Source organism: Ahaetulla prasina, chromosome 2 (genome assembly GCF_028640845.1).
Source record: "Ahaetulla prasina isolate Xishuangbanna chromosome 2, ASM2864084v1, whole genome shotgun sequence".
Classification (NCBI taxonomy): Eukaryota; Metazoa; Chordata; class Lepidosauria; order Squamata; family Colubridae; genus Ahaetulla; species Ahaetulla prasina.
Window position 1 is genome coordinate 134785863 of NC_080540.1, and position 15722 is coordinate 134801584.

The window sequence follows — 15722 nt, forward strand, 5'->3', positions numbered from 1 at the left end:
ATAACTAACCATACCCAACCCTGGTTAACTTTTTATCAATGGCAACAAGGTGCTGCCATCTACTGTACTTTCAGGGGCATTACCATTACTGTGCGGGTAATGGTAACACCAAAACAATGACTTGTTTATATTTAAAAGCCACAAAAACCTTCCCTTTTACTACCGCACGGATATAAAGAAAAGTGGAGTTTTTCAGTTTGAAACCACAACTTGGAGATCTAGATTTGCTTTACCCTTATACTACAACAAAATCAGTAAGGGTTTCAAAGGGCCATTTTTCTAAAAGGTGCTGTCGATGTAGAAGTGCTTTTTTAAAATTGTAGAAGAAAGGTCGTTCTTTGTTCATTGCGATCGTAAAGAAAAACTACGCTTCCCAGCATGTTCAGCGTTCATGGGGGCGTGGCATACATGACGTCAGACGCTCAGCCTATTTCCCATCATGCCTCGGGAAGGGGTTTTGCTTCCCCCCCCCTCTTTTTCTTTCGCGCTCGAGTTTGAAAACTGCGGCAACCGTCATGTCTCTCGGGGAAGCGAAACTGCAGGTCCCGCCGGCCCTCGCGTTGTACCTGAAAGAGAACCGTCTGGCCACGTTTACCCAGTGGCCCTTCGTCTCCGACTGCTCCTGCACTGCAGACAGGGTGAGGGCTTGTTTCTCCCAAGCGCTCCCTGGGTCGGGGGCGGAGGTGCGAGAGGAGGAGGGAAGTCTCCTCCACAGGTTGCGCTCATTGCTCCGTCAGCCCGGCTTTCCAAAGGAAGAAAAAAAAAACCCAGCTTGCGAAGAGCCCCGAAGAGAGCACGCAGGGCTTTCCGAATGTGAGAAGAGACAGAGGCAGGGATGGGGGGAAGAGAAAGAATCACAGAGAGAAATGAGAGGGAGATAGGGAGATAGAAAACGAAAGATAGATGAGAGAATGAGAAAAGAGGGAGGGAGAGGGAGATAGAAAAAAACAAAGATGAGAGAGAGAAAGATACAGAGGAAGAAAGAGAGAAAGAGATGCGGGAGAGACAGAGAGGGAATTACTCATTTTCCATAGAAAATGAGTAACTGACTGGATGGTGGGGAATGGAAGGATTGAAGAGCTGAAGATGCTTCTTGGGTGAGAAGCGAAACGTCTTCAAAGAAAAAAACAGTCCAGTTGCTTCTTGAAAAAGCACCTTTGGGACAACCTCTCTAAAGTTCACACTTATGACCATTGCAGCATTCCTATGGTCATGTGATCAAAATTCACACAGACACTTAGCAACAGGCATGTATTTATGACTCAAAGTTTCCTGGGATCATATGATAAATCTTTTGTGACTTTCTGACAAGCATATTCACTTAACAACCATGTTACTAATTTAACAACTACAGTGATTCACTTGACAATTGAGGCAAAAAAAGTTGTAAAATGGGACAAAATTCACTTAACAACTGTCTTACTTAGTAACAGAAATTTTGGGTTCAATTGTAGTCAAAAGTTGAGGACTATCTGTAAACTGTTACTGTCATTGATAGTTCTTTATCAGTTGCATGCATATGATGAAGTGGACCATAATCTACGAAAGCTTGTGATATAATATTAGTCTTTAAGCAACCACTATATCTTTTCTGGTTTTACTGCAGTAGACTTAATATCTCTGGCCAGTTCTGAGTCATTTTAGAAATTATAGGTCTAAAATAAAGATTCCCAACTTCCAGGCCAGGGACTGGTACCAGTCTGTGGCCTGTTAGGAATCGGGCTGCATAGCTGGAGGTGAACGGCAGAAAAATCAAGCAAAACCGAAACCATTTCCCACCCCACCCTACCTTCCCCCACCCCAAGTCCATGGAAAACTTGTCTCGCACAAACTGATCCTTAATGCCAAAAAAGGTTGGGGACCACTGGTCTATAATATATAGCAGGGGTGTCCAAAGTTTTTTTGGTGAGGGCCAAATACAGAAAAATAAGCAAAGGCCTGGGCCACACCATTGAACGGGGGGGGGGGGGGGGGATTTTTTTCGTACCAGTTCTGTGGGCGTGGCTTATTTTGGGGTGTGGCTTGGTCCTGTGACTGGTGGGCGTGGCTAACTGCTCATGTGACTGAGTGGATGTGGCTATGGGCATAGAAACTACTCAGAGGGCTAAAAAAAGTAATTTTTGACCAGTCCTCACACTTATGACCATCCTCACATTTATGCCCATTGCAGCATTTTTAACAACCATATCACTCATTTCACAACTGCTTCTCTTCACCACGGTTACAAGATAGGGTGCAAAATGTAAAGATAGTTGTAGGTGTGAGGACCAGTCAAAAGTGTGAGGACAGGTCAAAAATAACTTTTTCAGCCCTCTGAGTAGTCCTTATGCACAAAATGCTGCAACAGGCATAAATGATGACCGGTCATAAGTGTGAGGACTGGTCAAAAGTGTGAGAACCTGTCAGAAATCACTTTTTTCAGCCGTCTGGGTAGTCCCTATGCACAGTTTAGGCTTAAGTATACTATATGTGTGTGAGTTATATATATGTGCGTGTGTATCTCTATGTTTGTGTACGTGTGTGTTTGTGTTATGTTGATTTTTAATGTAATATTTTTAAATATAATTATTCAGAAAGGCATGCGGCTGGACAACAAACAGTATATAAGCCTAGTAAATTCATGTGTGGCCCGGGCCACACACAAGAGGTGACATATTGACACATGATTACTGTGTGTATTTCTAACTCACCTATAATGTGAAGAACATTGCTCTCAGTGGGAGCAGTGATGCTGTCCTTTGGATTGAAGGCGAACTCGGCCTCGGGATGCTCCGGGGACAGAAACGCCGCAAAAGAGCGACGGCTCAGCTGCCCCCAAGGGGAAGGGAGGACCCCGGAGAAGAGCCCGACGCTTCGCTGCAGCCACGCACCTGATCGGCCTCCCAAGGAGCTATGGCCGGGGTGCCCGTCAACGAGCTCAGCTCCCACAGCCAGCCCGGCCTCAGATTAGCCGGGCCCTTTCCAGCGGCTGGTGGGCAGCGGGCGCAGGGCGCGCCGGGCCTCAAAAGCAGTAGGGCCGCCCGGCCTCGAGTCCGGCTGGCGCCCTCCGGCCCTTCAAGCAGCAGCGGGGGCGGCAGCCTCCCGTGGCCCTCCGTCTCTAGGCGGAGAGCAGGTGGCAGTCAGTGGCTCCCAGGCGGCGATCCCCTCAGCCTCTTCCCCCCACTCCCCACCTCCCGCCTGACTCACCAGCCCTGGGCCGCCTCCCGCCTGGCCCGGCCTCCGAGCGGGACTTGGCCGGAACCACCAGCGGCTCTCCGTCCGCCTCCCGCTGCCTCTTCCTCCCGGGCAGCCGAGGGGCACTGCCTCGCTTCAGTCCGCGCTCCGGGGGGACGGGGGACGGGGCGGCGGCGGGAGCAGCGCCTGTGCCTATCCCACGCGCCGCTTCCCCCCGCCGCCGCCCCAGCTGATCCCGCCACCGAAATTCATCCTCAGAGTCGCCCATTTTGGCGGCGCAGCTACGCAGGCGCCACCTTTCCGTCGCTGCGCGAGCTCCCCCTGCTGCTCGGCGGCTGAACTGCCCCAACCCTCTTTGCAACAGCCCCGCGCCGGGACGGAAGAGTCACGTACAGAAACAGGAGCCATCTACGATTTTTATTACATATTTTACCCGAGACGTTGCGCAACCTTCTATTGCACCAGGCCACCCCACCTGGGAAGCCGGGCAGAATGGTGAAGGCGGCAGCCCCAGGCGGCCGCTGAGTTTCTAGTAGTGGGGCTGGTTGAGAAGTGCAACAGAGTTGAGCTCAAGCGCCATGTGCGGGCCATATTCAATTATATTTTCAGAATTTGCTGCGGGCCAATAAAAACTGACCCGCGGGCCGTAGTTTGGACACCCCTGATATATAGCCATGTATAATTAATGTTATTCTGAGAACCAGTAGTAGCTAAGATGCAGGATGAGGAATGGTGAGACCCAAGCATTTGTTCTCCCTAAACTAGAAGTCAAAAAGCATCAGTTCACAATTATATTGGACCTGAGTGGTTGATTATAGTCCATAACCTTAAGTGAAGAGATTATATATTTCAGTGAACTGATACAGGCTAATCATAATGCTAACCTGTTTATTATAGGACATTTTAAGAGTGTGCTCTTAAATTTTTAAATTTATTTTACTTATCTTGCTTCCTATTTGAATATTTTTGTGAATGTATGCACTAGCTAATCTTAGAAACTTAAAATAGAACTGCACACACAAAACATTACTATTATTTTTATATATTGGTAACAGGGTAAAAGTCAGAAGTTATTTAGAATCTAAGAGACCTCCAGTGAAATCATTTTTCAACTACAGCCCTGTTTCAGAAATAAGATGTATAATTTGAAATGTATAACTTTGTTGAACATTTTTTCTCATTTGTCTTGCTCTGTCTGTTCCCCCCTTTCCCAATTCAGATGGCTGAAGCTGGATTCATTCATTGTCCTCTTGAGAATGCTTCTGACGTGGCACAATGTTTTATATGCTTTAAAGAATTAGAGGGATGGGAACCTGATGATGACCCCATGTAAGTAGTTTGGAGTTGTTATCCTAAGACTTTTAATGATACCAAATGAGTTTAGGAAAGAAAACTCCACAAATACATTTAAGTGATCTTGCAAAACATTAAATTTCGTTGATAATATTGAGGATGATAAAGGCAATAGAATAGAACAGAACAGAACAGAATAGAATTTTTTATTGGCCAAGTGTGATTGGACACACAAGGAATTTCTCTTGGTGCATATGCTCTCAGTGTACATAAAAGAAAAGATCCATTCATCAAGAATTCTATGACTATCACTTAATGATAGTCATAGGGTACAAATAAGCAATCAGGAAACAATATCAATTTAAAACGTAAGGATACAAGCAACAAAGTTAAAAATAAGTGGAAGGAGATGGGTGATGGGAATGATGAGAAGATTAATAGTCTTGCAGATTCAGTAAATAGTTTGACAGTGTTGAGGGGATTATTTGTTTAGCAGAGTGATGGTGTTCAGGAAGAAAGTGTTCTTGTGTCTAGATCTTGTGATACGGTAGAACCTAGAAATCTGAAGGTTTCTGTGTTGTCTAGTATTGTAAGCGGTGGTAGTATGGGAGGGTTTCTCCTAAAGTCCACCACCATTTCTACGGTTTTGAGTGTGTTCAGTTCCAGATTGTTCTGGTTGCACCATGAGGCTAGTTGTTCAACCTCCCGTCTGTATGCTGATTCATCATTGTCTCGAATGAGACCAATCACTATTGTGTCATCTGCGAACTTCAGTAGTTTAACAGATGGCTCATTTGAGATGCAGTCATTGGTATAGAGAGAGAAGAGAAGTGGAGAGAGCACACAGCCTTGGGGGCGGGCTGTGCAAATTGTACAGGTATCTGATGTGATTCTGCTTACCTTCACCTGCTGTTTCCTGTTTGTTAGAAAGCTTATGATCCACTTACAAGTGTGTTCAGGTACCTGTAGCTGATTTAGCTTAGTTAGAAGAGTGTCTGGAATGATGATATTACAAATATAGAATTGTAGTACTAGATATTAATAATTTATTATGTCATCCACTCCTTTTTCCATAGTACTCTTAGCAAATTAAGCCACTTGTCAAAGATGGGTTCAAAATCTCTATCTGATTATTAGTTGTATGGCTGACAGTAATTGTTAACATGATCAGCTAATACTTTGCAGTCAGAACAGCTGGCTTTCACTCAAGTTTTTCCACTCACGGTTTTTCCCTTCTTTCACTGAGATAGGAGGATAGGAACCTGGAATCTTGACTATGTACGTACGCGGTCCAGAAACCTCTAGAATATCTTGTGGGCTGTTTGTAAGGGTTTATATGTGTTCTGTCAGCTAATCCTAAATCATGGGTGTCAAACTCACAATGTCACAGTGGCATCACGTGATGTATCAGGACTTTTTTTTCCTTTGCTAAACTGGGCATGGGCATCCAGCCATGTCCTAAATCCATCTGCAACATCTGTTCTTTTCTCTAGAGCAGGCATGTCAAACTCATGTCACAGCATCATCATGTGATTTCATCCAGTTCATAGAATGGAACACAAGAAATGTGTTCTGACCGCATTGTTGTCATATATAATAGCTTTCTGTGTAAGCTTGCCTAAGCCTTTTCCAAAAGTGTTATACATTTTATCCAGTTATAAACATAGGTTTTATAGCTGTAACAGTGCCATGGGAAGGTTGTTATTTATTCTGATCTTTCCATAAGAATTGAAAGAACAATTAAAACAGTTTATTTAAAAGGATAGTCTGGTCCCAGAGCAATTGTTATTCTATAAATGTAGAAATAGAACATGATAGGAAGGCAGCCATACACACTCTGAGAAAGAATTCCATCATTTGGCTGCCAAAGGCCCTATTTCTAGCTCCAGGGTTCAAGTCAGTTTCCCACGGGCCTAAGAGCAGAGTTTCCCCACCTGACATATGTACAGGTTTGGGGGAAAGTAATTATTTAATTGTAAATTAATAGACAAAAAGTTGGCATGGGGGGAGGGAAATGAGATCCAAATTAGGGAGGCATTCTTCACATGCAGTATGCTTGCTAATTAATTGCCTTAAAAATCCATTGTATGATTATGACTTCTATTTCAAATTTCTAGGGAGGAGCACCGTAAACACTCTCCCAACTGTGCATTTCTTGCTCTAGGGAAAGACATTTGTGACCTGACAGTAGAGGAATTCATGAAACTTCGTACAGAGAGGATAAAAAATATGATTGTGAGTATAACTTTCAAGGAACCATTAACTTAGCTTAAGTAGTCTCATCTCTCTGTAGGAGTTTGATAGCACCTTTTCAGATTAACACATTTTATTAAAGAGTAAACTACAGCTCATTTCATCAGATGCATAAAATGATGCAAATTCATTAATTAAATTAAATGCAAATTGATTAATTAAATTAAATTGATTAATGGGAAATTAAATTGGAATAAAGGAGGGAATGGAATGGGGGAGGAGAAGATAGATAAGTTACTCGGATGTAGGTTACATGCGATATAGATTATAAATTCCTTATTGCATAATAAGGAATTTTGTAATAAGGGAATAAAATTGTGTTGTATTAAAGTCTGCTGTATTTGTTGAGACATCCTAATATAGCTTGAAGCCTTTTGACATATATGTGAATTCAGCAATCTCTGATTCAATAGTGCTGGCAAAGTTTCCCCCCCCCCTCCAAAACTGCTACTTTCAGACCTGTAATGGAGTAAGTATCCTGTGAGGTTGAAACTTTGCCCTTTTTCTGAGATGCATTTGGTGAAGAAGCTGTAATAAAGATGCTACAAGGCTCCTTTCAATTTTTGGCTATTATTGTGGCTTTCCTTCTAGAATGTCTTCTAGAATTACTCTGCTTTCCCTATTGTGTTATAGGGGTCATATGGCTATATATATGGCTACATACATACAGTATGTCCTTTTTTATCTGTAAACTATTACTTTTTAATATTAATTATTTAGGTACATTTCTCTTCATTAGGATAAGATTCCCTATATAGTTTTTCCCCCTATAACTCAGTAGCTGCCTATTAATAGGAATATGTATTTTTAATTTTCTTCTAGGACAAAGAAGTTAAGCACACACTTACCGAGTTGGAGAAATATGCTACTCTGATCCGTGGAAAAATAGAGCAGCTGCGTTCATAAACTGTATATGCTATTGGATCTTTTTGAGTGTCTAAATGGTATTGAGAAAAATCAAAACCTGAGGTGCTCAGTCTGTTGTTTAAGTTTATGGTTTTTTTTTGTAGTTACTTCTTATTGAATTTCTTCTGATGTATTTATCAATAAATATTCCTTTTTATAAAATACCATGTTTACCATGTTTTAATCCTTTCCTGGGCAAAATTGTTTGAAGGCAAACATTACTCTCAGGTGCTAAATGAAGCTCTGACCCATTCTTGAAAATAGGATCAATTGAGAAGAGCAAGTGAACTGCGTTCTTAGGAAACTGCTTTATTTTGATTATGTCTTTGATTCTTTGCAATAGTCATCCTCAAAGCAATGGTACTGTAAAAGAGCAGGCTGCTTAGAAAAAATGCAGACACTTGTATTGCTTTCTTCGCCTCTTATTTAAGCCTTCTCCCTGCATCAGCACCGCAGAGTTGGCAATAACGGTGCTACCTTTGAACAGATCTAGGTGGAGATAGGAGGGTGGGTGCGTTTTGGAAGCTCTGCAACTACCAGCGAATCGAAAAGCAGCTGAACAAAATGCATTTTTCCTTTGAAGTAGTGAATAACCCAGAGAAAAAGAAGCACAAGAAAAGTAGTGGCACAGCAAGGAAAAGTTAAGTACAAAAGCATAATATGGAAAGTTGCAAATACTGTACATGCTGGCCAGTAATAGAAAAGAAAAAAGCAAAGAAATAGAGAGGAATTAAAGCAGAATAGTGTTGGGAAGAAGAAAACTTTGTTATATTAGAATTACTATAGATAGTAATATAGAAATATAGAGGCAATAGAAATATAGATTAGACGCAATAGAAAACATTTATAGACTTGTAGGCTTTATGTTTCACTGGCATAAACTAAAAAGAAATGTTAGAAAAGATTCCAAATATCCTATCAAATAATAGAGTTTACTTTGCTTATAAGAGAAAGTGAACAGAGAAAATGATCCTTCAGTTGACTTGCAATCATCAAATGAAACTGACTGCCAGAACTTTCAATAATGTAAATACTTAAGTAGTACACAACTAACTTTCAAAGTTTATTGTGGAAGGATATGTTGTAACATAAATGAGTTTGCAAAAAGATGGACTGGATATATCAGATGAACAGTGTGATGTCATTAATTCATCATCATCATTACGTCCTGTGCAGAATGTATTAGGCAGCAAGTGTTTTCCAGTGATTTTGATCATTCATAGCATCCTTGTCCCAAGGGACATTAATAAGATCGTCCTTAAGTGTTTGGTGCCAAGTTTTCCAATGCCAGCCTCGTTTCCTTTCTTCCAGGAGGTATCCCGTTGTAACTTTGAATAGTCAGTAAATGAATGGTTGTAAATTGAGAACTATATGTATTATTTTAGTTTGTATAAAACCCAATCGCCAAGAAAAATTGGAACAAAATTTATCAAAACTTTCATAATCCCACAGCATATTGTGAAGATTCCTATACCAACTATGGAGATATTGGTAGCTATAAAAAAGATTAAGACAGGGAAGGCACCAGGACCAGACAGATTACTAGTTCTTATAAATGTTTTTAAAGATCAACTTTGGAACCATTTCAGAAAATGATGAATTTCATTTTACAGGGTGATATAATGGCAGAATACTGGAAAAGCAAATAGTGTGTTGTTGCCAAAAGAAGGACAAGAACTAACCTTACAAAAAAAAATTAGATCAATTTCTTTATTGAACAATTACTATAAAATATTTTCATCACCTCTAGGAGATAAGTTAAAAATATTTTCAAGAGAGTTTTTTCACGAAGACTAATATGGATTGTTTTCTTAAAAGACAATTGAAAGAATGGGAGAATAATACTGTGATGAGCCACCCGGAGTCATTGACTGAGATGGTCATAGAAATTAAACAAACAAATAAATAAATGATGTAATATTTGCAAGAACACAATGAGAAACAACTGCATTAATTTTTTTAATTGCCAAGAAAATGACTGACAATTTGAACTTGTCCTTGTTTAAAATTATGGAAGATAGGGCTTTTGGTGAGAATTTTCTTCATGGAATCAAGTTAATAGCTACGGTACATCACAGAAAGGATTGAGTTAATGGTGATCTGACTAAATCACATGATATTCAGAAGGATTGTCCTCTGTCTCCATTGTTGTTTATTTTGGTTCTTGAAGTATTGAATAGAGACATTAGAAAAGATGAGAATATAATGGGTTTGAAAATTAAAAATGAGTTCTTTAAATTGAGAGCTTTTGCTTATGGTTTAGTTTACAGAGTCCTTCAAAAGGAATTGAAGTTTTGATGAAAAAAAATGGAAAAGTTACCAAGTTTTAAGATTACTTACTTACGGGACCGTCTGCTGCCACCGATTGCCTCTCACCGACCCGTGCGCTCTCACAGGGAAGGACTCCTCAGGGTGCCGTCGGCCAGGCAGTGCCGACTGGCGACACCCAGGGGAAGGGCCTTTTCTGTGGGGGCTCCCACCCTCTGGAACGAACTTGCCTCAGGACTTCGCCAACTTCCTGACCTTCGAACCTTTCGCCGCGAGCTTAAGACACATCTGTTTATTTGCGCAGGACTGGACTAGAATTTTAAATTTTGAATTTGGTTTTAATTGGGGTTTTTATTACTTTTATTGCTATTTTAAATATTTGGCCTATTTAATAAGTTTTTTAATTGATGTTTTATTCTGTATTTATATGTATGTTTTTTATCAGGCTGTAAACCGCCCTGACTCCCTCGGGAGATAGGGCGGTATAAAAATGCGAATAAATAAATAAATAAATAAATAAATAAATAAATAAATAAATAAATAAATTAGAAAACAAAGATGTTAGTTCAAAAATGACTAGAAGAATCATTTGTGTTGTAAATGTACCTTGATGAGCGTATCTTTTCTTTTATGTACACTGAGAGCATATGCACCAAGACAAATTCCTTGTGTGTCCAATCACACTTGGCCAATAAAAATTTCTATTCTATTCTAAGATCAAGATGTGTTGAATTTTCTTTATTGTAATGATAAGCCATAAAACCAATAATTAAATCAGTGAAAACCTGGACGGAGGAATCAGAATTAAAGCTAGAGGCATGTTTTGACTGCACTGATTGGAATATTTTTAAAGATACCTCTGCAGACCTGGATGAACTCACAGATACTATAACATCATATGTCAGCTTCTGTGAAGACCTATGTGTACCTACAAGGAACTTGCGAATACACAGTAATAACAAACCTTGGTTTACACCTAAACTTAAGCAGCTACGACATTCCAAAGAGGAAGCCTACAGAAAAGGTGATAAAATGCTGTACAATCAGGCCAGAAATGCACTAACAAGGGAGATAAGAGCAGCAAAAAGAAGCTACTCTGAAAAGCTAAAGAATCAATTTTCAGCAAATGAACCAGCAAACATGTGGAAAACTCTTAAAAATATCACCGGATATGGCAAACCTCCTTCCCAGGCTGAAGGTAATCAACAACTGGCAGATGACCTGAATGAGTTTTACTGCAGGTTTGAAAGGAAACTACAGCCACCTATCTCCACAACCCCCATCTCAGACACACCAACAACAGCCAAGCCTCCTACAACTGACCCCATTTCATTGGGTTCACAACCCTAGTGATCACAGAAAAGGAAGTGCAGGACCTATTTCACAGACAAAAGCCAGGAAAAGCTCCAGGCCCAGACAAGATAACTCCTTCTTGCTTAAAAGTCTGTGCTGACCAATTGGCCCCATCTTCACCCATATTTTCAATAAATCACTAGAGATGTGCTATGTTCCTTCTTGCTTCAAACGCCTACCATCATCCCAGTGCCAAGAAGCCCACCATCAAGGAACTGAATGACTACAGACCAGTTGCTCTAACATCTGTAGTCATGAAAACCTTTGAAAGGCTAGTGCTTTCCTACCTGAAATCCATCACGGATCCGCTGTTAGACCCTTGCAATTTGCATACCGAGCAAATAGATCAACAGATGATGCTGTTAATATGGCTCTGCACTACATCCTACAACATCTTGAGTCTCCAAAGACCTATGCAAGGGTCCTTTTTGTAGACTTTAGTTCAGCATTCAATACCATCATTCCAGACATTCTTCTAACTAAGCTAAACCAGCTACAGGTACCGGAACAGACTTGTAAGTGGATCACAAGCTTCCTAACAAACAGGAAGCAGCAGGTGAAGCTAAGCAAGATCACATCAAATACCTGTACAATTAGCACAGGGGCCCCCAAGACTGTGTGCTCTCCGCACTTCTCTTCTCTCTGTATACCAATGACTGCATCTCCAATGATCCATTTGTTAAGCTACTGAAGTTCGCAGATGACACAACAGTGATTGGTCTCATTCGAGACAATGACGAATCCGCATATAGACGAGAGGTCGAACGACTAGCCTTGTGGTGCAACCAAAACAATCTGGAACTGAACACACACAAAACCGTAGAAATGGTGGTAGACTTTAGGAAAACCCTTCCATACTTCCACCTCTCACAATACTTGACAACACAGTATCAACAGTAGAAACCTTCAAATTTCTGGGTTCTATCATATCGCAAGATCTCAAATGGACAGCTAACATCAAAACATCATTAAAAAGGACAACAAAGAATGTTCTTTCTGCGCCAACTCAGTAAGCTCAAACTGCCCAAGGAGCTGCTGATCCAATTCTACAGAGGAATTATTGAGTCTGTCATTTGCACCTCTATAACTGTCTGGTTCGGTTCTGCAACCCAACAAGAAAACACAGACTTCAGAGGATAATTAGAACTGCAGAAAAATAATTGCTACCAACTTGCTTTCCATTGAGGACCTGTATACTGCACGAATCAAGAAGAGGGCCGTGAAAATATTTGCAGATCCCTCGCATCCTGGACATAAACTGTTTCAACTCCTACCTCAAAACGACGCTATAGAGCACTGCACACCAGAACAACTAGACACAAGAACAGTTTTTTCCCGAAGGCCATCACTCTGCTAAACAAATAATTCCCTCAACACTGTCAGACTATTTACTGAATCTGCACTACTATTAATCGTTTCATAGTTCCCATCACCAATCTCTTTCCACTTATGACTGTATGACTATAACTTGTTGCTGGCAATCCTTATGATTTATATTGATATATTGATCATCAATTGTGTTGTAAATGTTGTACCTTGATGAACGTATCTTTTCTTTTATGTACACTGAGAGCATATGCACCAAGACAAATTCCTTGTGTGTCCAATCACACTTGGCCAATAAAAATTCTATTCTATTCTATTCTATAAGATGATTAGGTAAACATCTTACAAAATTTTTAAAAAGACAGAATTGTAGTTTCTATATGCCGCTCTGAAATCAATTAAAATTATGGATAGATTCATGCCTTCAAGGATTGAAAAAATGGATGGAAATGGAATAAGCAGGGAAGTTTCAACACAACGCTCAAGGGATCCCACCTTACTAGGGAACAAAGTGCAACAGACAGTCCTCAACTTATGATCATTCATTCAAGGACCATCTGAAGTTACAGCATCACTTACTGGATGGTGACCAGCAGTCCTCAGAGTTGACCAGCAGTCCTCAGAGTTTTAGCTATCCCAGCATCCCCATGATCTGTGTGCTTGGCAACCAGTTTGCACTTATAACTGGTTGCCAAGTGCCCCATGATTGCATGATTGCCATTTGCAAACTTCCGTGCTGGCTTCCCAAGAAAATCAAAGGGGAAGCCAGTAGAGAAGCTTGCAAGTCACTGGGTTAAGTCTGCCCTACCTTCACACTCTTCCCCAGCCTTCTGGGCTCACTCTGTGTCAGCCATTCACATACACTTGTGCACTCAAACAGGCTACACACTCATGCACCTCCCCATCCCATGCAGCACCTCTTGCACACCCTTCATTCACTCACATGGTGCTTTTCGTGCACCAATTCTGTGCGGTGCCTCTCAAGGACCCTGTGCACCCTATTTATGCTGCTGACACACAGACACACAGACACGCACTAAACAGTAGCTACTTACCTGCCCAAGAACCTATGATTGGCAACTTCCTGTTGGCTTCCTCACTGATTTTGCTTGTGGGAAGCCAGCAGGAAGTTACCTTACCTAATGAACATGGGATTGAGTTAATGACACCAATCAAAACTTCAGAGATTGCCATCATTGAGTGATGTGATCATGGTTTATGACTGAATTGCTTGGCAAGAGAAATTATGATCCAATTGCTATTGTAGTCTAGAAATATCTACACATATTCCTGCACGAGGTCAATGTGGCTAATAATTTGGGCTTTTTCTTTTCACATCTGTCTCCTGTGGCAGTGAAAAGCTAATTAGGAAGCCAAAATACATTCAAAGGGGCCATTTTCAACAATATGGATTATGCGCCCATCTCTAAAGTACAACTTGATCGTTTCCTTTTTTGTAGTTTGTCAACTGGCTGACCAACCACACTCAACGTGTAGTCCTCAACGGAACTACATCCACATGGAGGGAAGTATGCAGTGGAGTTCCCCAAGGCTCTGTTTTAGGCCCAGTACTCTTCAACATCTTCATCAATGACTTGGACGAGGGGATAGATGGGGAACTCATCAAATTTGCAGATGACACCAAGCTGGCAGGAATAGCCAACACTCCAGAAGATAGGCTCAAATTACAGAAAGATCTTGACAGACTTGAACATTGGGCGCTATCTAACAAAATGAAATTCAACAGTGAAAAAAGTAAGGTTCTACATTTAGGCAAAAAACCCAAAATGCACAGGCACCGTATATTCCATGGCTTAGGGCCCGGGTACTTACGGGACCGCCTGCTGTTACCACATGCCTTCCACCGACCCGTGCGCTCTCACAGAGAGGGTCTTCTCAGGGTGCCGTCCGCCAAGCAGTGTCGGCTGGCGGCCCCCAGGGGAAGGGCCTTCTCTGTGGGAGCACCTACTCTCTGGAACGAACTTCCCCCCGGTTTACGCCAATTGCCCGACCTTCGGACCTTTCGTCGGGAACTGAAAACTTATTTATTTATCCAAGTGGGACTGGCCTGATTTTTAAATTTTTAAATTTTAAATTTTTAAATTTTAATATTTTATTGGGTATTTTATATGGTCAATTGGACGGTTTTAATTTCGGCCTTTATTGAATAAGTTTTTTATTGTTATTTTAGTGTGTATATTAATTGTTTTAATGTAGGCTGTACACCGCCCTGAGTCCTTCGGGAGAAGGGCGGTATAAAAGTTTAATTAAATAAATAAATAAATAAAAATAAATAAATGTGGTACCTTGCTCAATAGTAGTACCTGTGAGAGGGATCTTGGAGTCCTAGTGGACAACCATTTAGATATGAGCCAGCAGTGTGCAGCTGCTGCTAAAAAAGCCAACACAGTTCTGGGCTGCATAAACAGAGGGATAGAATCAAGATCACGTGAAGTGTTAGTGCCACTTTATAATGCCTTGGTAAGGCCACACTTGGAATACTGCATTCAGTTTTGGTCGCCACGATGTAAAAAAGATGCTGAGACTCTAGAAAGAGTGCAGAGAAGAGCAACGAAGATGATTAGGGGACTGGAGGCTAAAACATATGAAGAACGATTGCAGGAACTGGGTATGTCTAGTTTAATGAAAAGAAGGACTAGGGGAGACATGATAGCAGTGTTCCAATATCTCAGGGGCTGCCACAGGGAAGTGGGAGTTGGGCTGTTCTCCAAAGCACCTGAGGGTAGAACAAGAAGCAATGGGTGGAAACTGATCAAGGAGAGAAGCAACTTAGAACTAAGGAGAAATTTCCTGACAGTTAGAACAATTAATAAGTGGAACGACTTGCCTGCAGAAGTTGTGAATGCTCCAACACTGGAAATTTTTAAGAAAATGTTGGATAACCATCTGTCTGAGATGATGTAGCGTTTCCTGCCTGGGCAGGGGGGTGGACTAGAAGGCCTCCAAGGTCCCTTCCAACTCTGTTGTTATTATTATTATAAGTCCATTTTGTAAAACACAGCAAAAGTACCCTTTACTCACAGGACTATTGCAAGCACAAATTGACTGATTCAATGAGAACCTATTACTCCTGCAAGAAGAAAAGAATTACATGTCTCTATTCCTTCTATTCCAGATGATATTGAACA

At 41.2% G+C, this 15722-nt stretch overlaps 1 protein-coding gene across 1 annotated transcript; it reads left to right on the forward strand.

Annotated features, from left to right (window-relative positions):
• Positions 1-481: 481 nt before the first annotated feature.
• LOC131189926 (baculoviral IAP repeat-containing protein 5-like) lies at positions 482-10419 on the forward strand. Its single transcript, XM_058166572.1, has 4 exons — positions 482-638; positions 4394-4503; positions 6585-6702; positions 7543-10419. The coding sequence occupies exons 1-4, from the start codon at positions 516-518 to the stop codon at positions 7624-7626; spliced, it is 435 nt and encodes a 144-aa protein (XP_058022555.1). The 5' UTR covers positions 482-515; the 3' UTR covers positions 7627-10419.
• Positions 10420-15722: the final 5303 nt, after the last annotated feature.

Coding starts and splice junctions, on each gene's coding strand:
- LOC131189926 (XM_058166572.1), top strand. CDS start 516: ATGTCTCTCGGGGAAGCGAAACTGCAGGTCCCGCCGGCCCTCGCGTTG. Junction 4,504..6,584: donor GAACCTGATGATGACCCCAT/GTAAGTAGTTTG, acceptor TCAAATTTCTAG/GGAGGAGCACCGTAAACACT. Junction 6,703..7,542: donor AGAGGATAAAAAATATGATT/GTGAGTATAACT, acceptor ATTTTCTTCTAG/GACAAAGAAGTTAAGCACAC.